This window comes from Triturus cristatus, chromosome 4_1 (genome assembly GCF_964204655.1).
Source record: "Triturus cristatus chromosome 4_1, aTriCri1.1, whole genome shotgun sequence".
NCBI lineage: Eukaryota > Metazoa > Chordata > Amphibia > Caudata > Salamandridae > Triturus > Triturus cristatus.
In genome coordinates this window covers 326,196,013-326,219,110 of record NC_140585.1, presented here as the reverse complement: position 1 = coordinate 326,219,110, position 23,098 = coordinate 326,196,013, and the positions used below count along the sequence as shown (strand labels likewise).

The 23,098-nt window shown below is 46.3% G+C and overlaps 1 protein-coding gene across 3 annotated transcripts in view; it reads right to left on the bottom strand.

Moving 5' to 3' along the window:
• LOC146854879 (sodium- and chloride-dependent betaine transporter-like) overlaps nt 1-23,098 on the bottom strand; it is an 898,269-nt gene that overhangs the window by 116,052 nt on the left and 759,119 nt on the right. For all 3 annotated transcript variants that reach the window (XM_085652289.1, XM_085652287.1, XM_085652288.1), the window contains exon 9: nt 10,202-10,326. In XM_085652289.1, coding sequence (XP_085508415.1) covers nt 10,202-10,326 — 125 coding nt within the window. The remainder of the gene's footprint in view (nt 1-10,201; nt 10,327-23,098) is intronic.

The following is a 23,098-nucleotide window of genomic DNA, read 5'->3' as shown; positions in this document are numbered from 1 at the left end:
AGAGACAATGTGTAAAGCATACAGTAACACAGGGTTTAGATAAATGGATCACTATATTGTAAACACATTAAGGCCAAAACCATATGAATGACATAAGTAGTGCAATTAATTTAGGATTACCGAAAGGCTCATATGTAGCAAACAACATGAATTACATAATCAGTGCAAGTAATGCAGGATTACAGAAGGTTCATCTGTTGCAGTACTCTTCCAAATGACTGCATCAGGAAAAACCAAACATGGGGCACAGGAGCAGCTTCCAGTAACTAGATAAGGCTGTATGCTTAACACACCAAAAAGATGAATTAAAGAGATATAAATATGTATATGTTGATTTACAGAAAAAAAATATTTGTATTTAACAGAGGGGAAGACATAGGGGCAGATTTATGTTTCCTGGCGTATCCCTGCAAATCAGCAGGGATGCGCCAGGAAAGATGCGTCACGCAAGTTTACCCTTGCGCCACCACAGATGCACCGCATTTACAATGCAGCGCATCGTGGCGTAAGGATAAACAGATGCGTGACGCATCTGATGGCGTAAGGGCGGCGCATTGCTGGAGTCATGTCGCAAGCACGACGCAACTCCAGCAATGTTTAGGGGCTGCCCATACTTAACATGCTGCGTCATGCCTTACGCCTGATTCAAGCAGGCGCAAGGTTTTGACGCAGCAGCGACGGAAAAGTGACTGAGTGAAATCTTGTAGATTTCACTGCGTCACTTTTCCGAGGCTTTTTCCAATGGAATGCCCACTCTGCATACATTAAACCTGACGCAGGTTTAATGTGGCGCAGAGCTTTACACCGTGACGCATCTCCATAGATGCGTCAAGATGTAAATGGGGCGCAACGTGGCGCAGGCTTTACGCCGCCGCTGCGTCACAAAAGTGACGCAACGGTGGCGTAAAAGTGGCGCAAGTCTAACATAAATCTGCCCCATAGTGTCCAACAAGTTTTTATAACAGAGCCCTTTTGGCTTCAACTGGACTCTGTAGAGCTGTGACGTAGGTGTTAGAGCAGAATTAAATGAAAGCTTAGTTTAGAATGTGAAGTTCACAGGTACTCACAGAAGAATAAAGACATGCAATATTAATCTCTGTTTGTGATGTAGTCATTGCTGGGTACCCAGGCTGGGGTGGACGCTACAAGCACTACACCACTGTTAACAGTGGAAGGGCCATAATAGATAAAATAAGTGAGAAAGAAGTATTAGACTTCTCTCAAAAACTATTGTTGAGACAGAAAAGTCCTCACATTGTAAGAGACATATGCCCCTGCCCTGAATGCCCACCAGTACCATTGTCTGAATCTCTAATGCTGACTTTTTCTTTACAGGCGAACACGAATCATGCGTGTGCGCCATGCCATAAGCCTATCTCTCAGATTGTGATCTTGTTGGACCAGGAGGAATTCCCAAAGGGCTACCCTCATAGTGGTGGTAAGGCTACTATCTCTACCAGGAGCTCGAGTTCAGAGATGGCAGCATGTAGTGATCAGTAGTAGGGAACAGAACCTTTTTACCCTGTGTCACTGGAGTGTGGTCTACAGGATCACTCACCTTTTAAAAAGTGTTCCGCTGCTGTCTGCTTAACTCACCATTGGCCTACATTAGGTTGATGTGTAGTACTGCATAGTGCAGGAAGAGTGACTCTGTGCTGGTTGCATATGTGCTTGGGAAGGGTACAGTACAGGGATAGAGCAGTACTGTGTAGTAAATGTGAGAGGAATAAATGTACTGATGGTATGCATGCCTGAGAGGAATATATTACAGTAGAGATTCAGTTCTGTGCAGTGGGGGCGCAATGGACCATATGCTCAATATATGCATGCTAGCGTGATGTACAATACTTGAAGGTAAAAATGATGTGCAGGGCACACATGGCGAGCATGTGTGTGTGCTGGCAGTGTGTGTTTGCAGAAATCATACTCTGGTATAATGCAGAAAGGCTACAGTGCTGAACAGTGAACACAGATTGAATGTGTGTACTAAATGAATTTGCACTAATAATGGTGCAATTGACAGAAGTGACAAGTTGTGCAGTAAGCGTGCTGTGAATGTATAATGAATGCTAATGTACCTTCAATGGTACATTACATGGAGGACTCTGGGTTCCATTTTAGGAAGCTCAGGCCTGCCTGGTGAAGACATGTGGAGGAGAGGAATACCCCCAGACAGATTTGTGCATTGCTGCCTTCCTGTGAGCTGGGAGGGACATACACTGGAGGAAGGGAGAGACTCTCTTTGCATTTCAAGAGGTTGCTCTTTAATTCAGTAGTAGATCACAAGGAAGGGGCCTGGGCACCTCTCAGGAATGGTGATGGGGCTGATAAGGGAATCATAAATAGTCGGGCTGTGAGCCTGGAATCAACCTTTTTCTCGCATTCATCACTGTGGCTGACATCCAGTTGTACACTCTGGTCACTCCCATGAATTGTGTTGTGGCCAGTCAGCTTCGAAATCATGCCTGCTGTGACAGACATCTTTCATGAAGAAAGAAGAAAGAGAGAAGAGTCCACTTCAAAAGAAGCAGGACCCCAACATAAAACTAAGACTCAAACACTAAATTACATTTGGTGCCTGGAAAAGGACCATAAGAAGGGGAGGATGAGTCTCCAACAATTTGTCATCTGCCAAGCAGCCAGACTGGTTGTATAAGAAGGGGAAGCTCTGCAAGACGTCAGCCTGTGACCAGAACTGGAGGCAAGGGCCGGCTAGTCTCCCTTCTGGGTAAGGTGACATCACTCAGGACACCAAGAACACGTGCCACGGAGCACCATTACCTGCCTGTTGCCAGGACCACTGTGCCCTGTGAGTGAGCGGAGAGCGTTGGAGGGAGACAGGTCCAGTGAGGAGACATGCACAAGGATTCCCTGAGCAATCAATCAATCAATCAATCAGGAATTTGTAGAGCGCACTACTCAACCCTGAGGGTCTCAAGGCGCTAGGTGGGGGGGGGGGGTCCTGCTAATGCTCGAATAGCCAGGTCTTGATTAGCCTCCTGCAGGTTAGTAGGTCTTGGGTCTGCCGTAGGAGGATGGGGAGGGTGTTCCAGGTCTTGGCAGTGAGGTAGGAAAATGATCTGCCGCTGTAGGTCGCTCTTCGGATGCAGGGGACGGTGGCGAGGGCGCTGTCGGCAGAGCGGAGCTGGCGGTTTGGGGTGTAGAAGGTGAGACGTCTGTTGGGGTATGCTGGTCCGGTGTTGTGAAGTGCCTTGTGTGCATGGGTGAGGAGCTTGAAGGTGATCCTCTTGTTGATGGGCAGCCAGTGCAGGTCTCTCAGGTGCGGTGTGATGTGGCTGTGTTGAGGGATGTCGAGGATCATGCAGGCAGAGGCGTTCTGTATGTGTTGCAGTCGTTTCAGCAGTTTGGCCAGGGCTCCCGCATAGAGGGCGTTTCCGTAGTCTAACCTGCTGCTGACGAGGGCCTGGGTGACCGTTCTTCTTTTGTCGGTGGGGATCCACTTGTAGATCTTACGGAGCATGCGGAGGGTGTTGAAGCAGGTAGAAGAGACGGCGTTGACTTGCTTGGTCATGGAGAGCGTTGAGTCGAGGATGAAACCCAGGTTGCGTGTGTGATCTGTGGGTGTCAGTGCTGCTCCCAGGGCGGTCGGGCCACCAGGAGTCGTCCCAGGCTGAGGGGGTGGAGTCGAGGATGAGGACATCCGTCTTGTCCGAGTTCAGCTTCAGACGGCTTTTCTTCATCCATTCGGCGACGGCTTTCATTCCCTCGTGGAGGTTGGTTTTGGCGGTGAGGGGGTCCTTGGTGAGGGAGAGGATCAGCTGTGTCATCAGCGTAGGAGATGATGTTGAGGTCGTGCAGTCTGGTGACGTGGGCGAGCGGGACCATGTAGATGTTGAACAATGTCGGGCTGAGGGATGATCCTTGGGGTATGCCGCAGATGATCTTAGAGGGTTCGGAACAGAAAGGGGGAGGCAGACGCTCTGGGTTCTGCCGGAGAGGAAGGAGGTGGTCCAATCCAGAGCCTTGTCTCGGATCCCTGCGTTGTGGAGGCGTGTGCATAGAGTGCGGTGGCAAACAGTGTCGAAGGCAGCTGATCAGTCCAGGAGGATGAGGGCCGCAGTTTTGCCGTTGTCCAGCAGGGCCCTGATGTCATCGGTGGCAGCGATGAGGGCAGTTTCGGTGCTGTGGTTGCTGCGGGACCTGGACTGGGATGGGTCCAGGATGTTGTTCTCCTCGAGGTAGCGAGTCAGCTGTTTGTTGACGGTTTTCTCGATGACCTTAGCCGGGAAGGGGAGCAGGGAGATGGGCTGGAAGTTCTTGAGGTCCCTTGGATCTGCCTTGGGTTTCGTGAGCAAGGCGTTGATCTCAGCATGCTTCCAGCTCTCCAGGAAGGTTGCGGTCTCGAAGGAGATGTTGATGGCCTTGCAGAGATGGGGTGCGATGGTGGCGCTGGCTTTGTTGAAGATGTGGTGTGGGCACGGGTCTGACGGGGAAACAGAGTGGATGGTGCTCATGATTTTGATGGTGTCATCGTCGTGGATGTTAGTCCAGGTGAGGAGGGGGTCGCTGTGGGTAGTGGCCGTGGGGTCTGAGGTGTCGTTGGCTGTTGTGGTGGTCTGGTTGTCGAAGCTGTCGTGGATGTCTGCGATCTTGCGATGGAAGAAGGTGGCAAGGGAGTTGCACAGGTCTTGCGATGGAGGGATGTCGTTAGTGTTGGAGCTGGGGTTGGAGAGTTCCTTCACAATGTTGAAGAGCTCTTTGCTGTTCCGTGCGTTGTTGTCGAGGCGGTCCTTGAAGGAGGTCCTTTTGGCGGATCTGATGAGGTGATGGTGTTGGCGCATGGTGTTCTTGTGGGCTGCCTGGTTCTCCGGTGTCTGTTCGCGGTGCCATTTCTTCTCTAGTTTTGGCAGGTTTGTTAGAAGTTCTGGAGGTCCGCGGAAAACCAGGTGGCATTCTTGTTTGCGCGTCTGTTGGAGGGTATCTTGATCGGGGCGATAGTGTTGGGGCAGTCGTCGATCCAACGCCTGAGGTTGCTGGCTGCGGAATCGGGGTCGGTGTGGTCAGCGGGTGGGTTTCGGGAGAGGGCGGTGTTTAGCTGGTCTTCGGTGATTTTGCTCCAGCTGCGGCGGGGCATCTGTTGGGTGTGGTGGTGCGTGGTGGGCTTCCGGAATGTGAAGTGCATGCAGCGATAGTCTGTCCAGTGAAGTTCAGAGTTGTGGCTGAAGGAGACGTGGGAGCTTGCGGAGAAGATGGGGTTGAGCGTGTGGCCGGCGGAGTGAGTGGGCGTTGTGACGAGCTGTCTGAGTCCGAGGTTGGTGAGGTTGTCGATCAGGGTAGTGGAGTTGGTGTCGTTGTTGTTCTTGAGGTGGAAGTTCAGGTCTCCGAGGAGGATGTAGTCCGTGGAGATGAGGGCGTGCGTGCTGACGAAGTCGGCGATGGAGTCGCTGAACTGAGGCCGGATCCGGGGGTTCCTCTGAGAGTGGTGTTGGGATCAGTGTGGATCTGGAACTGCAGGTGCTCGGCAGTGCTGAGGGTGTCGTCGGAGTTGGTCAAGACCTCTGCGGGTGATCTTGTAGCCGTCCAGGATGGCTATGGCGATGTCGGGTGCCGAGGAGTCGTTCATCCAGGTCTCTGTCAGGAAGGCGACTTCCGGGGGGATGTATCGAGCAGGTCCCAGAGTTCGTCGGCGTGTTTGCGTGCGGAGCGGGTGTTTAGGAGAATGCATCTGAGGTGGTTGCGTCCTGTCCTGGTGGGCGGGTTGGCGGCTTGGAGACTGGTGAAGCTGCAGCTCCTGCAGGAGAAGGGTCCTTGGGTTTGCTTCGTGGCAGCCAGGAAGCAGGTGTGTAATCGTTCGGTGTTGAGTGCATGGAGGGTGCTGGCATCGTAGCGGAGACGGGCATTGTGGTGTTCGCAGGGAGCAGGGGTTCTGGCGCTGGGCGCGGTCCAGGTGCGGACGGGCGCAGACAGGCTTGCCTTAGGCGCGGCTTTGGCAGGCTAGCGGCGCGCCCACTGTGCACGGTCGCGCAACCGCCACTATATAAGGGGAGGTGGGAGGGAGGAGCAGCTGGGAGGCAGGAGCGGGGTGGCGAATAGGCGAGCAGGAGGGCGGGGCCACAGGGGACGCAGCGGCGGGAAAATGGTAGAGCGGGATACAGAAGGCAAAAAGGGGAGAAAACAAAATAACAGTGCAAAAACAGAAATAAAGGCAAAAAAACAGCTAACACAATACAGGATCAGAGGCACAATTACAATAAGGCTGACAGAAGAGAAGGGGCAGAACGAGCGCAGAGAGCTCGAACTCGAACTTCCTACAGCGGCAGCAGCGGGCTAGAGGACACGGACACACAGGTGGTGCTGTGTGGCGTGGGGAGCGACCTGCCTGTAAACAGGGTGTGAGGATGTGCACCGATTGGGCAATTGTTCATGTGCAGTATTTGCTCTGCGACCCTTGTATACCAGGAGAAGGCTGCGTTGTTAGGAGCCATATCAGAAGCACTAGGTAGGAAACACCAAGCCACACTACTGTGCTGCGGTGACCCAATATGCCAGGAGGGGTCGTCAAAGTGGAGGCGATTGCATAAGGAGAGTCTGGGCCCGGATTGTGATTACTGTGGAAACCCTGTATGCCGGGAGGAGCTTCCCATACTAATCTGGCCTAGGATCTGGGCCATTGCTCGGACCTAAGGAGAACTGCTGTGTAGGAAAGTGGGTTTATGTTGCCGTAACCCCCCCCCACTTTTTGCCAGATTTCTGATGCACTTTGACTGAATATGCCCTGAGTCCCTGCCAATCAGGTTCCCAGGCCTTGTGTTCTTTCCCCCAACTGTATCTTTGTGTTCAGAATTGGTACACCTCTGCCTCACATGTAGCTCCCTTGTAAAAGGTACCAATGGTACGAAGGGCCTTGTGACCACAGAGGGTCTCTAAGGGCTACAATATGTATTGTGCCACCCTCAAAGGCCCCTCACCAAACACATACACCCTGCCATTTCAGACTGTATGTTTTGATGCAGAAACGCAAGAGTCGACATGGCACACAGCCCTCTGTGCCATGCCCACTAACTGCTGCCTGTGGCATAGGTATGTTACCCCTATAGCAAGCCTCACATCCCTAAGGCAGGGTGAACTATACCACACCACAGGTGTGGGTACAGTTGTATGAGCAATGTGCCCATACAGTGTATGTGCAATTCACAGACATTGTAAATGCAGCAGAGCCATATTGAGTACATGGGCTGGTTGTTTGTCATTACGAGCTCCACAGCTCCATGATGGCTTTACTGAATGCTAGGGAGTTTGGCATCAAACTCCTTGGCATAATAAACCCACACTGATGCCAGTGTTGGATTTATTACAAAATGCACTCAGAGGGCATCTTAGAGATATCCCTGAAAAATGACTAACTCGCTCGTGTCCAGCTGACTGGTCTGCACCAGCCTGCCACACACAGACATGTTTCTGACCCCCTGAGGTGGGAGCAGGAACAGCATTCAGGGTGGTGAGCTTCAAAGTCTACCTGACCTTTGATATGCTAGCCAGGCCCTCTCCAGCTAGTGGAGATGCCGGCCCCTCTACCAAGTCCCACTTTTGGCAGCAAGGTCGGTGGGGAACTTAGCAGTCAGGAGAGGTGTGTCCCCTCTCTGCCAGGACCACCCCTAAGGTGCCCTGAACTGAAGTGACGCCTCCTTAGGAATTCCTCAAATTGAAGGATTTGACCCAATCAGGCTAGGGTGATGCCCCCTCCCCAAAGGGATGGGACTTTATAAGGGGTGTAGTCACCCTAAATGCAAGTATCCAATTGGCTACCATCTGCCAATACCTGTAACACCCCTAAATTCAGTATTCAGGGGTCCCCCTGAACCTTGATCCTCAGATTTATGTGACCCAAGAAGAAAAGGATAAAGAAGTTGTCATGCAACTGAGCCTGGAAGGCGACTAGTGATTTGGCCCCAGCCCGACTAGTCTGTCTCCTGCCCAAAGACCCTGCAAAGAAGACATTGCCTGTCCGATGGCCAGCCACTTCCAAGAACCCTAGCAAGACTGCCCCTCTCAGCCGAGACCAGATCTCCTAAGGACAGCGGCCCTATCCAAAAGAAACTACACCAAGGATTCCGGATCCAGGTGGATCCACGACCCCTGTCCACTCTGCACCCGACGCCCATGGCCCGAGTTCGATTGGCTCACATGTCCTGTAAAATCTCCCCAGCAGTCTGACCTCATCTCCATCGGTGACTTAACTCTCCTGGACCCCAAGAAGTTGCCTGCAGCCTCTACACGAACCGCAACCGACTCTGACCAAGAAGATCCAACACCAAAAGGTAACCCTGTATCCTCATCTCTCCAGCCTTGGGGAGCCCAACTGACAGTGCTGCGACCTCCCCTAGCAGTCCACCTTACCTGCCCAGCAGGTGGTCACCTTCAGCCAGCCTTCTGTTCCAAGCCTGGAGCCTCTTTGTGCGACCAACATTCCCCATTGAAGCTTTGGTGCTGCCTTGTGGCCCCCCTGAGCTGATCCTAAACCCTTGGGCCTGTGCCCTGAATCCATGCTTACTTACCTGCAAACCGTGCATCTTCAAGGTGGCCTCAGCCTCCGTTGATTTATATTGCGGTCAGTGACCTCTGCATTCCGCTGCCCCAGTGCTGCTGGTGCTGCAATATCTACTTTAAGCTGAACCTTGTCCAGTGTTGGTCCAAACCCCGGAAGACTGGGATTGTAAATCGAGTACTTACCTGCTAGTGCATAGCATTGTTTTCCTTCCATAGGACTGCATTGTGTTCCATCTATTGTGTACAACTGTCTATCTTTAACATTGCTAAGTGCTACTGTTTCTTATTGACAAATACAACAGCATTACTAAGACGGGGAACAACCTTTACAACGCAACTTTTACAACGCACTGCCATTACAACGAAACTGTTACAACGCAAGTGGATTTACAACGCATGCCATTACAACGCAAGTCTTTACATCGACTTGCGCTAGATGGCGTGCTAACATTACAAATAGTGTAGTTTACTATCCCAACACCTTCCCTACTGTTAAGTGGACTGGAGTTGGAATAGTAAATTACACTTTTCTAATGTTAGCACGCCATCTAGTGCAAGTCGATGTAAAGACTTGCGTTGTAATGGCATGCGTTGTAAATCCACTTGCGTTGTAACAGTTTCGTTGTAACAGCACGCGTTGTAACAGCACGCGTTGTAACGTCAAACATCCTACTAAGACTGTAAAGCATATCTTTTGCCTTGTAAAATACTTCATACAGTCCTTTTGAAAGTATTACTGCTTTGAAAACTGCTTCATACCTGCAACTGAGTATTTCTCGATCTACAAATAAAATAACCAAATAATAACTTTTTATACAAAACAATTAGTCTGGATTTAGTCTTTGAGTGTGTGCAATAATTTCTTGCCTGAGTGTGTGCAACAAATGCTTTTAGTCAGCCCTCTGATAAGCCTAACTGCTCGACCACACAAATAGAGCCTTTATAGTGTTATCTACTTGAGCCCCTGTAAGCCTCTGGGAATTCACTGGACTTTGTGTACACTATACCTTACTTTGGTATAATATATACAGAGCCATCTTCCTACATGCTGTGATCCTCTCTCAACAGACATGCTCTAGCATTATCCACGCTAGATTGCTTGGTTCTTCCATAGGACGGCTCTGACATCATTGGGTCAAATGCACGCCTTACTTACAGGAACCTCATAGTCTTAACATCTACAGCTATCAAACCCCATTGCTCTACTTAAAACAGCCTGCCCACATTCACTGCAATGTCCCAGCATATGAACACCTCTGCATTCATGAATACTGGTTTGATCTCCTTTTAACGACTACTAAGCTTCTGGTGAGGCAAGGAGGCGGTGGGTCCCTAAAGACGTAATGTTGGACCACTGCATTATTTTATACAATGAAAATCACTTCAAAGAGTGTCAAGGCAAAATATTCAATGAGAAGATGGCTACAGATAGGACATGTGCCTGGCAGGTTTTTCATAAGCTGGGGGTCCAGCTGTGCCTGTCCTTTGACAACATGCATGACTATTGCATTCTCTTACTGTTGTCCTTACTGAGTGAGGAGTGGCACAGGTAAGGACTTGTAAGTGAACCACTGTCTTTCAGCTAGGTTGATTCTATGAAAATACCACCTACATACATAATACATTCATACATAGCTACATACAGGCCCAGGCTACTTATTTAATGTAAAAAACACGGAACTCCCCAACATACCTGACTCAGCTACTTCTGAGAGGGGCACGCCCTGCTCCCGTGCCATGAAGCCCAGGACAGAGAAGATGGCGAAGCCAGCAACAAAACTGGTGATACTGTTCAGGAAACAGAGCGCGATGCAGTCCCTGAAAAGAAGAAATGTGCAATGCAAAGTGAGCATTAGATGTGACACAAAAGGTGTCAGCAGAGCACGCTGTGACACAAATATCCATGTACATAGCACATTACCATGGTACATGTATTCATTCAATTAAGTAATAAACCATCAACTTTTGCTAAACTAGAGGCTGGATAGACAAGCTCTATCAGTCTTTGTTAGAGACTGTCTCAGATGGGCTGCCACTGTTTATTTGTGGTTATTACTGTTTATGTGCGAGTATATGTAAGAGTAGGAGGTGTTGGTGTGTGTGAAGGTTTGTGTTTCACAATTTGAAAATCTGTTTACTCTTGTGTCGATTTGTTTCAGCTTTTGTGTTAGTGTGAATAGAAACAGGTATCGATGTGTGCATGTAGAAAGATCCATCCTTACCTTAATGCAACAGTGAGAAGAAACTGGAGCACCATGCTCTTTATTTGTGATTTTCCCTGGCACTAACCACTCTCCAATCATCCTTATGCCCAGGGCTCTTAAGTTTCATAGTTTACTCCTGGCCTTTTCCTTGCATTCATGGACTTGCAGTACTTATTTTAGAATGGGAACAACAAGAATTCAAATGCTAGAATGGACAGATAAAACTTGGACTAGATGAGCTACCTAAGCTTGAAACCAGGAAGCTTGAGAGGTCTGCGTGTCTTGGTGTGCCCCTACTTACAGTCAGTGCAACCCATCTACAGCAAGAGGACAGATGTGTCGGGGCTACTGAGGTGCTCGCTGAGGATCATCCAGAAGCTGGGATAAGTGATCCAACATCAAAAGTTGTAGCACATGATAGCAAGTAGAGTTCTGTGCACTTTATTTGCATTAAACTTCTCAAGCATTTATTTCCCTAGTCATTGCTAACTGAGGTGTGCCCAACTACCCCTGGTACAATGTGACCATGCTAAACTTCATAATATCTGTTTACCCTCTTTCCTTATTCTTACCATTCAGGCTTCTCCCGTTTACTGGGGGACAAAAGCCAAAGGACATTGTTGGACCTGTAATACTTAGGGTGGTCTTTCTCCCAACTTTTTGACTTTTGCCTCTCATTTTTGCTGTATCGTTTTGTTGGCCTTAGGACTCTGGGCACTTTCCCTAAAACATGTTGACATTGGTATATACCTGATTGGCATATTTAGTTTACCTATAAGTCCCTTGTGAAGTGGTATATCATGTACCCAGGGTCTGTAATCTGAATGCTACTAGTGGGACTGCAGCACTGGTTGTGCCACCCACACAAGTAGCCTTTCAAACTGTTTCAGGCCTGCCATTGCAAGGCCTATGTGTGCAGTTTACTGCCACTTCGACTTGGCATTTGAAACCATTTGCCAAGCTTTAAACTACCCTTTTATTCCACATAAGTCACCCCGAAGGTAGGCCCTAAGGGACCCTAAGAGCAGGGTGCTGTGTAACTGAAAGGAAGGACATATACTTTCAAGTTGTATATGTCCTGCATTGACAAACAGCTACATTTGTTTTTCACTGCTGTGGGGCCTACTCCTTCCATAGGTTAGCATTGGGGATTCCTTAAAATACCTTTCAAGTTGTAATTCCTGATTGGAAAGAAGTTGCTACTTCATTTTTAATATCTTTGGGATGGTGGGGATAAATTCTCTTTAGTGGTAAAGTTGAATTTGAAATTGCCATTTTAGGGATGCCACTTTTAGAAAGTGGGCATTTCTCTGTTCTTAGCTTAGCTCTGTGTGCCTGCAGCCTGCCTCCAATCCACGTCTTGTCTGGGTGACAGCTATGCTTTGTGCATGCTCTCTAGACAGCCACAACACAGGAAGGAATGGGTGTGATAGGGGATACATCTGTAATCTGATAGCCTTCCTGGGCAGGAAGGGGAAGAGGTGGCTCAAACTTACATCTGAATAGGCTGTGTTGTGTCCTCACACAAAGGATCTGATTAGCCCCCATAGATAGTGTGGCAGACAGGACTGGGCTGAAATCCTTGTGCACTTAAGAGAAATCCTGGTGTACTTCAGAGAAGAATCTGTACACTACTGGACGTGGGAAGAACTCTGCTGGAGTAAAGACTGCTGTGCTGAAAGGATTGCCACTTTGCTGTGACTGAATGTTCTGAGGAACTGCACCTCTGCTTTGCTGAGCTGCCATGCTGCCTGCTGAGGACAAAGACTGGACCCATCTCATGTGAACCCAGAGTGACTCCAAGGATTTGCTGGCTTGCCTCCTGTTTTCTAAAGCCTCAGGGACCAAAAAGACTTCCTGCAATCCTACTGGGGCTGCTGGACTTTTCCACTTGTGAGTCCTACCCTTGCTTAAGGTGCCTCCCCATACCTGGGCCTCAGAAATTGGTTCTGCAAACACCAACGCATTGTCTCGACTGCGTGAGAATTTCCGACGCATTGGCTGCCTATACCGAGGCTGCTTGGTGACAATCCACAGCCTACACCGCTTGGCGGTGATGCAGGGGCTACTTGAAGACAAAGCTTTTCATTGATTTCAATAGAGGCGACAACCACATGGAAGCCTCTCTGCATGGCACAACAACGCAGCAGACTCTCAACGTCGAGGAAAGCTCCATTCAAGGCATTTCTTCAACTCGATCTGTTTGGGTCCTGTAGCCTGCCTGCCTTCCATCGCAGTTGGCCCGAACTTTGACTTTGAACCGCCCCTCGCATCCTCAAGTAACCTTCTGATCACTAGTGACTTCTAAGCACTGTTTTCATATTTAACCCTAAAAAAAATCATATCTCAATTTCTACTTATTGAATTTTTATCATATAGGTAATTGTTTAATCAGATAAATATTCTCTATTTTTCTAAGCCTGTGTGGAGTCTTTTTGAGTGATTTTCATGGTCAGCTCTGGTTGGGCCAGAGCTTTTCTAGCTTTTTTTTTCATCAGCGGTAGTAGCATCGCACCCCGCTGACAATGTAGCAAGCATTAGAAATGAAATGCCAATGAAGAGATTTAATTACCAATTTATTTTTCATTTCAGCCAAGCCGAATGGAGACGCAGGGCTGGGACATAGCTGCTGATTGGCAGCAGGGAGCAGTGTTGCTTCTCCAATTTAAACTGAGCATGTCACTTGCGACGGCCAGCCTGACATGCGCATTCTAAATGTCTCTACTCAGCTGGAGAGCAAGCACAGGTCCCCAGTGCCTGGTGAGTCAAGGCAGCCTAACCCGCCAATCCTGGTGCTGCTCTCATGCTGCTTAACTTTATCAGCAGCATGAGAGCAATGCCCAGATTCGTAGAGGAAGTTGGCTGAAACTCGAGTAGGACTCTCGCTAACTGCATTCCTGAAGAAACACGGAGCGGGAAGACTAGGAAGCATACTGTAAATACATTTATTATTTCATTTTAATTTTAGAATAAAAGGAGCGTGTAAAAGTCCATCCTTGATTTGTCTTTCCACCAACATTCAAAGAATAATACTGTTCATTCCTTAATTATTATCAGTCAATTAAAAAACTAATCACTTAGGAGTCTAGTTTAACCAGATGGATACTGGATAAGCAGCAGTCAGGAGGTCTCCATGAACATGTTGTTGGGACTGACAGCACGCGCTGATGATGTCCGTAGGGATGAAACGCGTTGGCTGGGCTGCATTGACTGCTTTTGATGAAAAGCATTGATTGAATAAAGAATTTCAGATCCATTAAGAAACACAAGACTCCAAAGTGATTATTATTTTTAATGGACTGATCATAATTAAGTAATGAGCAGCATTATTCTTTGAATTTTGGAAAGTCTAATCAAGGATGGACTTTTACATGCTCCTGTTCTTCTAAAATTGGATTTTATATAAAAGTGGGCCTCGGGCAGTGTGACAACAGTTGTGTGTGAGAGTTTGCTCATGAAATTGTCCTGATATTACACCAGTGTGCCCTTGTTCCTCGCCAACGCTGCCAGTTGCAGAATTTTACATTTTTTTATTTATTTTCTTTTTTTCAGGGTCAGCACTTTAACAAAAAAATGAAAGCATGCTTTTGTACGTTGCCAGTGAAAACCTATTATTTAGGCTGGATTCCGTGCTAGTGAAACTTGTGGCTGCATTTACCTTCGTTTTGCCAGGGAAGGAAGGCCTTAAAATTGCATCTGTGAGGCCGCATGCTATCACTCATAGTTTCCTTAACATACACCGACCTTCGGCTGCCCGGAGATTCGTGTGCTTCGGGTTGGTTTTTCCCCACTGCTCCCCAGGGAAAGCTTAGATTAATCTCTGATGTTATTAGCATGAACTGTGACGTCCCCTTATGGGTAAGTCTAAAACTAGCTGGTAGAAATTTTAAAAAATCTGTGGAAAGACAGCACGGATCCAAAAGCACAATTTTATTATTGTTTCTCTAATTACTTATTCATTTATTTGCTTGTATGTTTGTTAGGGACTTTTGTAAAGCACTAAATCTTAAGGAGACAATAGTGCTTTACAGATGCATTTACAGATGCATTTATAAGGCCTTCCTTCCCTTGCAAAACGAAGTTAAATGCAGCCGGAAGTTTCACTAGCACGGAATCCACGGAAATCATTAGAGCATTTTGTGCTCAAGCGCAGGACTTGGGGGCATATTATCAAGACAGGCGATAAAATTATCGCCTCTTTAGCGGCAACGGCGATAATGGGCTTGATAATGTGCTCTATGGAATTCCAATTGAAGCCCATGTTAGATGTGAAGGACATCTAACACGAACTTCAATTGGAATTCCATAGAGCATATTATCAAGCTCATTATCGCCGTTTTAGCAGCAGTTTTAGCGGCGATAATTGTATCGCCTGTCTTGATAATATGCCCCCTAGTTAGCTTTTCTTCTCAGGGAATTCTACAGAAATGACACTTGCAAAGTCCGCATTTTCAACTCTAGTGAAATTTCCCTCACTTTAAATATTGTTCATAGTTTTTCCGGGGAAACCAGAAGTTTGCTAGAGAAAAAGGTTTGTCGATGGTCACGCCCCTTCTAAACACTGCCTCCCCTCTCTCCGTCCCTCCCACTCCCCGGCTAACACATCTCACATTGATATTCACTCTGTAGAGGTTTCCCAGCTCTCCTCTCTTGAGTGCCCTCCCTTCAAGGCGTCGAGAGGTGAGTAACATGTGAACAATCACAGGCACTGATGCGGCACGGCACACCCCTCTCTTCTTCCCCGCCACGGCAGCAGTGCCACATAATTTAAATGCTATTCACCTGCACTTATCCCCGTGTGCTTCTTTCAAAGGCACATGGTGTGAAACAGTTCTTCAGTGTGCTGCCGGGCAAACAGATAAGACAGGCTATCAAAGCTGGCACAGCAGGTGGGAACGTGTGCTCCTCTGCACTTCTGCCCATTTTCTCTGTAACCGAGAGAGAGCACGAGGCACGAACTGTGCTTGTTAAATGTATGCCAAAGGTGCTGTTCTTGCTTGACTCATCGGCGCCTGCCAGTATTTCCATCAACTCAGAAACACTCGTGAAGATGTTAAATTGCTTCATTTCACCAGCTCTGTATCTTCTAGACGGTAAACCATTTGTTTCTGTGTCATTCTTTTTCCTGTTAAATATGATTTTTAGTATGCATTTTTCCTGTGTAAAGTGATTTATGCCCAACTATGGGTGGCCCTCTTTTGCGAACCGTGGGGCATATTATCAAGCACGGCGTTAAAATTATCGCCGCTTTAGCGGCAGAAAACTGCCGCTAAAGCGGCGATAATGGGCTTGATAATATGCCGCAGAGAATTCCAATAGAAGCCCATGTTCATACCGGAATTTTAACGCCGTTTCTTGATAATATGCCCTTGTGGTGGACTAGGCAGTGCACAGTGTGACAGCACACTATAATTACAGAAGGGACCTCAGTAACACAGTGCTCACAAGAGGAACAATAAAAGCGTATCTCACAAAATTGGAAACCTCAGCAGCAATCAGATCATAAGATCCAGGTGCAAAGTTCCTGGTGCAACCCAGATACTTAAGGAACTGCGAAATCATGAGGAAGTAGCAAGCTTGGCCTCCCAGCCTCCAAGCGCAATGGTTTTATGATTTCGTGCAAAGCCCGAGCGCTGTGTGGCCTTTTGTGTATTAATGTTACTTTTCCACTGAGTTTGTCTCCACTGTGTGGCAAAGGACTCCTTTCATCCTGACAGCAAAGGGCTGTGTGCACTAACTCAGCATTGTTACCTCAAAGTCAGTTATGAAATTCTTTGGTTATACTGAATAAGAAGCTACCAACATCATCATCATATGAGGTTTCTTTATTGATGTAAAAACAACACTTTCACAATTGCTTTATTAACCTTCTTGCTTTGTCAGATTTGCTTGAAAATGCACAATTTGCCCACTCTTTTTTCAAAAATTTTAAGACCCCTTGCATGGCTTGGTAATTCTGAACTAACACAAGGCAGCGCAAGTCACTGCCTTGCATTTCTCTGCATCGGGAAGGGGTTACATGGGTGGAGAGTGGGTGTTCCCACAAACCCGCCCATGCAGTTTGGTGAATTCACAGATTTACCAATACTGGTAAACCTAGGACTGCATCAAAATTGTACGCTTTCCTGACAGAAGTGCAACGAGGAGAAATATCTTTATTCCTCCTTGTTGTTTCCTCTTTCTAAGTGTGCTGCAGATAGCCTCTACTGATTCTTTTTGTGCAGAAAGGTGTTTCTTCCTGCACAAAACCAATCCTGCTTACTATGAAGGCACCCTGGCACCATGGTGCAAGGTGACCTGCGTTTGCGCTAAACAGCACATAGCGGGCCAGCACAGGGAGAGAGCAGGAATGGACCATATCTTGGTAAATACGCCACATTCATGCCCTCTTAATTTGACACAAAGCAGCAAGTTGTCTTGGTGCCTAATCACAAATGGGTTGGTTAAGTGCAATGCATGTGTAAACCCCTGATTACGCATTGATTGAAATTATGAGTTTTGATCTATTTAACGCATCCAATAATTATCAGATGCATTAAATATCTTAACGTTCTATACATTTTGTCAGTCAAAGCTGCTGAAATTTAGCAGGGGACATTGTAAGGTATTTACAGTACGATGTGGATTATGGTGCTAAACACCAAAGTCCACGTCATTCCCCACAAACTCAAAATAGGAGTTATTTATCGCACATGATAAATAATATACCGCATGGTATCATTATTTATCATGTGTGCTAAATAACTCATAAACTCTTAATCAGGCCCTTGCTGCATTGTGCTGCATCAAATAATGATCAATCTGGGCCCCGGTGAGTGCAGGGCAAAACTAGGTGTGTCCTACATATTGTGTGGTCCGAGCTTCCTGCCCAAGACCTGCTATTCCCTTTACTATGCTGTGCACCTATTGAGGCTTTAGACAGATATCATCTCCTCTCTGAATAAGTGAAATGCCTACATGCCTGAAAAAATGCAGACTGTCATTCCTGGTTCATGTGGTCTGCGAGGGCCTTGTAAGCATTTCTCTCAGTTCCATCTCTCTGCCCTAGCGGCTAAGTTGTAGAAACACCTTGTGGTGTTTGTGGATTTGGGGTAAGGGTGTAGTGGTGAATGTTGCCTCCTCCTTTGAATCGAGTCATTGGAGTGGGGTCTGCATGAATTCGGCCTGGCAGGGTTGTGTTGCTAGCTTTCCTGTAGTTGTCCCCTGTGCTTGTCTCGGGCAGTGCACTGTCCACTTGCGACCTTCTTGGTGCTGTATTGCAGGGACAGGGCTCAGGCCTCAGTGTGCTTCCTGTATTGTGGTAGGAAGCACTCCTCAATTAGCACCATATAGCCGGGTTGGGAGCAGGCTGACTACACGTTAGAGGTCATGGCCCCTCTGCCTTTTCCTGAGGATCAGAATCAAGCTGTAGGTTCCTAGGAACTGGAGCGATGCCAGAAAGGATTCCTACCCCTTCTACTTCATTTGGATCTATGTGGGAGATCTATTTGCCAAATTATGTCTCTTTCTGACCCTCCCTAATCTATCAGCATGGCCAGGCCACTTATTCTGAATCGATTCCCCGGGACAAGTCTGTGCAGTGGTCATCTTCAAGTATTTGGTAGATTATTGCCAACTTCAATGAAGATGAGTTGAATTGTCTAATGCTGGTATCAGTGTGTTATAGCTGCTTCATTTGCAACCCATCTTTCTGCAAACAGGGTGGTTTGAGACCTCCTTTTGTGGGAATGGAAGAAACCTGAAAAGACAATGTTGCTAAGGTTTCTCACCAAGCTCTGCCTGCTGGCTAATGATGCACTAAACCTCCCTTCATTTGTAAGTCTGGATCTTAATTTGGCCATTCTGACAGATCTTTCAGTGGATATTAGAGTAGAGCAGCCCCCAGGAAGAGGTATTCTGGCTTGAATTTGGCCAATAGGATAGGATGCTGTCTATGCCTCTCAGTCTCTGGTCAAGGACTTTCAGGTGATAGCAGCCACTGCCCAGCTTGGTGTGTATTGGGCTGACGTGCCAGCAAAGTATTATTTGCTGTGATGTCAACGGCAATCGGGGTCAAATGAGGTTGCCAGGTAGCAGATTCTTCTTCATGATTGGAATGCTAATGGTGCCTAGAGGCAATTCTTCTGGACATGCCTTCTTCTGCAGTCAGCTAATTGAGTATCAGCAGGAGGAACGTCTTTCGCATATCTTTAAGAACTAGAAGCATACTGTAAAAAAACTTCCTGCTTCATGTTTTCTCATTACTTCTTTATTTCAGACATCTCCAGCAAACATCAGCAGTTCCTATCACTAACCTCCCAACAACCGTTTTCCTCCAGCTCTCTTCCCTTACATTCCATCTGATGTCATCTGGAATACCTTGGTCGCCTAAACAAACCTCAATAACAATGTCTCCACATATCTCCCTCCTTTAATAATTCATAGGAATAATAACAATAATACATGAAATAAGAAATCAACCCCAAAGATAAACTCAATTACATAGACAGATTTTACAAAATACTCTAAGACAAAGAATAACATATTGAATCAGGACATTTCTTTCCCATGCTTCACATAAATGTATATGATTTCAGCACATACTTCCCAACTTTTTCATGACTTATAAGCCTTGCATATATTGCCCATACTCTAAGTAGTACAATTTTCTAACAATACTACATTACGTTTGACCTCCTTAACCTGGCATGGACCAGAATTTTTACTTTCACCGTTGCGAACCACACCATTCTTCAGTACCACTACCCAATCACCACTTGGCACCCACAAATTCTTCACACCCTTCCTTATGTTGTCACCCTGTTCGGACCTTCTTTGCACAATCGCAACCCTCCTTTTTATTTCTACATGATCAATCAACAACCTATCTTTCTCACACAACCAATTGAGCACTATTTTCTACACGGTTCTCTTCCCTTTAAAGATACAAATGGTGACACACGTGTAGTTGAATGAGGAGTTCTCCTATGTGCCCACATCAATTTCCTTAATTCATTTCTCCATGACAACCCATCAGCCAAAGACAACTGAACATTCTCCATGACAAGGCAATTGACCCTCTCGACCAAACCATTTGCCTAAGGTTTGAAAAGACCTACCTCTTCGTGTGTCAGTCCCCTGCCATGCAAGATACTCGTCATTTCTTTGGATATAATTTACACCCCATTTTAAGACTTTATCGTCTTGGGAATACCCTCCCAAAAAAACTCTCTCCAAAAACCTAATTACCCTGGCAATATTTATTTCCTTTTGTTCCTACCACAAACCATTTAGAGTGATAATCTACAAGTAGAAGAAGATACTTATCTCTCGAGCTTAACCTTTCCAAAGGCCCAACAAAATCAATAGCCACTCTTTTCCAGGTCCTTTCAGGAAACTTTGCACACACTAACGAAGGTTGTCTCACCAGCTTGGACTTGACACTACTGGCACTCATATGGCAGTTTCTTACCGCATCCTCAAAATCACCATCCATGCCAGGCCACCAAAATGATTGTCTTACTCTTCTTTTGGTCATATTTCTCCCTAGATGCTACTCATGCGCGATATCCATAATACGCTGATGAGCACCACAAGGAGGCACAAACTGTATTTTCCTTTTCACTTTTCCCTCACTTAAGCTTAACTCATCCTTTACCTTAAAAAAACTCCTTCAACTCTTTATCCACAATGTCTCTATAACTCCAACCTTGCACAATTGTCTCCTCCATTGTTCTCAACAAGGAATCATTTTCCCTTGCAAAACTCCACTCCTCCTTGCTCAAAGCCACTTCTCCCTCTCCCTCGTTCACAATATCATAGCACTCCTCCTCAGTGCCTTCGACTGCAGGCAATCAGCAATTATGTTTTTACTCCCCTTCACATATTCTACCACAAAATTGTACTCCATCACTGATAACAACCATCTAGAAATACATGTGGTTATACTACCTTCTAAACCTTTACCACCTTTGAACACATATGTTAGAGTCAGTCCATACCTTAAAGGGTATACCCCACACATAGAACCTGAAATGATTTATCCCCCAGCAACAAGCCTACGCTTCTCTTTCACTGACAGAATAAGTGGGTGGTGCCCTTTGAGACCTACTAGACGCAAGCCCAATGATATTCTCTTCCCCGCAAACCCAATGATACTCTCTTCCCCTCTAATCACTTGCCTGAACACTGCACCAATTCCAACCCCACTAGTACCAGTAGTTAAATACGTGTTGCCAGAAACCTCAAAATGCACAAGTGTGGGTGCCTGGCTTATACTCTCCTTGATCACATCAACAATCTTCTCACAATCATCACCCCATATAAATATTACATTTTTCTTCATTATTCTTCGTAATGGTTCTACAATCTCTGAAAAACTTCTCACATACTTAGCACAATACTCTGCCAACCCAAGAAAATATCTCAACTCATCCTTGTTGGTTTGCTTGGGTGCCATTCTTACATCCACCACAATGCTCTACCATTGGTTGTTATTTCATGACACAAGTAATCTACCTTCTCCTTAATTGACATTTCTCTTTTTTAATTGTCATACCATGTTTCTCCAAACACATCATCATTTCATGAAATACTCAGACTCATTTTTCCCTACAACCAGGATATCATACTGGAAACACCACACCTGTGACATGTCCCCAAAAATATTTCTCACCACTCTCTGAAATACCGCAGAAGCCGAAGCTAAATCAAATGGCATCCCTTTATAACGGAAAGCTCCCAATGGTGTCACAAAAGAGACCAAATGCCTTGAACTTTCATGCAAGTTGGCCTGATGGTAGGCGCCTTACATCCAACACACTAAATATGCAACCCCTCCCCATAGTCGCTAACATCTCAGATATATTGGGAAGGGGTTGTATGTTCACCCAGATGTTTTTGTTAAAGTCACATAAATATATGCATAAGCACATTTTTCCTGCCTCCTTAGGTGCTATCACCACTGGCGCCAACCATTCTGAGGCCCCAATAGGCTCAATGATCCCTTGGTTCAGTAATTTCTCCAATTCTTTGTGCAATGGCTCTCTCATCATATTTGGAATATTTCTTAATATATGAACTACTGGTTTAGCTTGCTCCTTCAGAATTACCTTGTGGGAGAATCCCTTTACTAAACCGAAATCCTCACTAAACACTTTCGGATACTTTCTTTCCACAGCCACTATTCTCTCGTCAATCTCTCCAACATCTGTTCTTTCAGTCACCATTACCGGTTCTTCAGCATTAGGATTTATAATGATAAATGATCTGTTGGGTTTGATGCCACCCAAACAGATCCGATCCAAAGTTGGTCATGTACTCTGTCCCTTTCACTGCTTCACTTTTTAACTTTATCGTCATTCAGCACATGCCCAGAACCTCTATCCTTTTACCAGCATATCCTACCGCTTTGATGTCTGGTTCTCTCAGATTACTACCCATGGACCATTTTGCCTCATATGTTTTATTGGAAATGAGTGCATGCAGACTCCCTGAATCTGCTAACACTCTAATGCACTTGTGGTAAAAAAACACATCACAATGAGGCTTATCTAACTTATCCATACTTTCCATTTTTACATGTGACTCAACACTTACAATCTCTTCTGTAGTATTTACATGTTCCACCCCATCAATTGTCAGAACAATTTCTTGGACATTTTCACAAATATCATCCACCTCTTGAATTTTCTTCTTCTCTGGTACCCTTGTCCTACAAACCTTTGCCAAAAGTCCCCTCCAGCCACAATTTCTAAATATAGCATTTCTAGCAGGGCAGGTTGAGCTTAAGCAATGTGTCCAGGCGTACCACACCGAAAACACTTAAACTTCTCACTCTTTCCCTATGTAAATTCTACTGGTGTTTTTACATCCTTTGTTCTCTTTCCTCTTCTTCTACAACCTCCACCACTCCTCTCTTACTACTTGATGTACCTTCGATCCCCTTCAACCACATTGCTGTGTGTTCCGTCCCCTTCGCTATCTGAATAGCCTCCTCTAATTTATTTTATTGAAAAATGTTGTATCGCGCGAACAAGACCCCGAAGGGTATCAGAGTGCTTCAAAGTAAAGGAGGGAGGTACAAAGTAAGGGGACATTGAAGAGAGGGTAAGAAAGGGTAACATATTGAGCTACTAAGATTGTACAAGGATACGAGCAAACATTACTTAATAAGGTATGGCAGGGAATCATAGGCATTACAATTGTTAGGCAAAACAACAACAGCAAAAATGACATTTCGCAAACAGACGGGCTATGACCAAGTAAGGCAGGAACTTGTTCATTAGGATTATTTTTACTTCATGTTTGAAAGCAGCCGTGTAGGGGATTCTGCGAATTTCCGGTGGGAGAGAGTTCCAGATCTTAGGTGCAGCACCAGAGAAGGCTCTGAGCCTCGTTTTATTTTT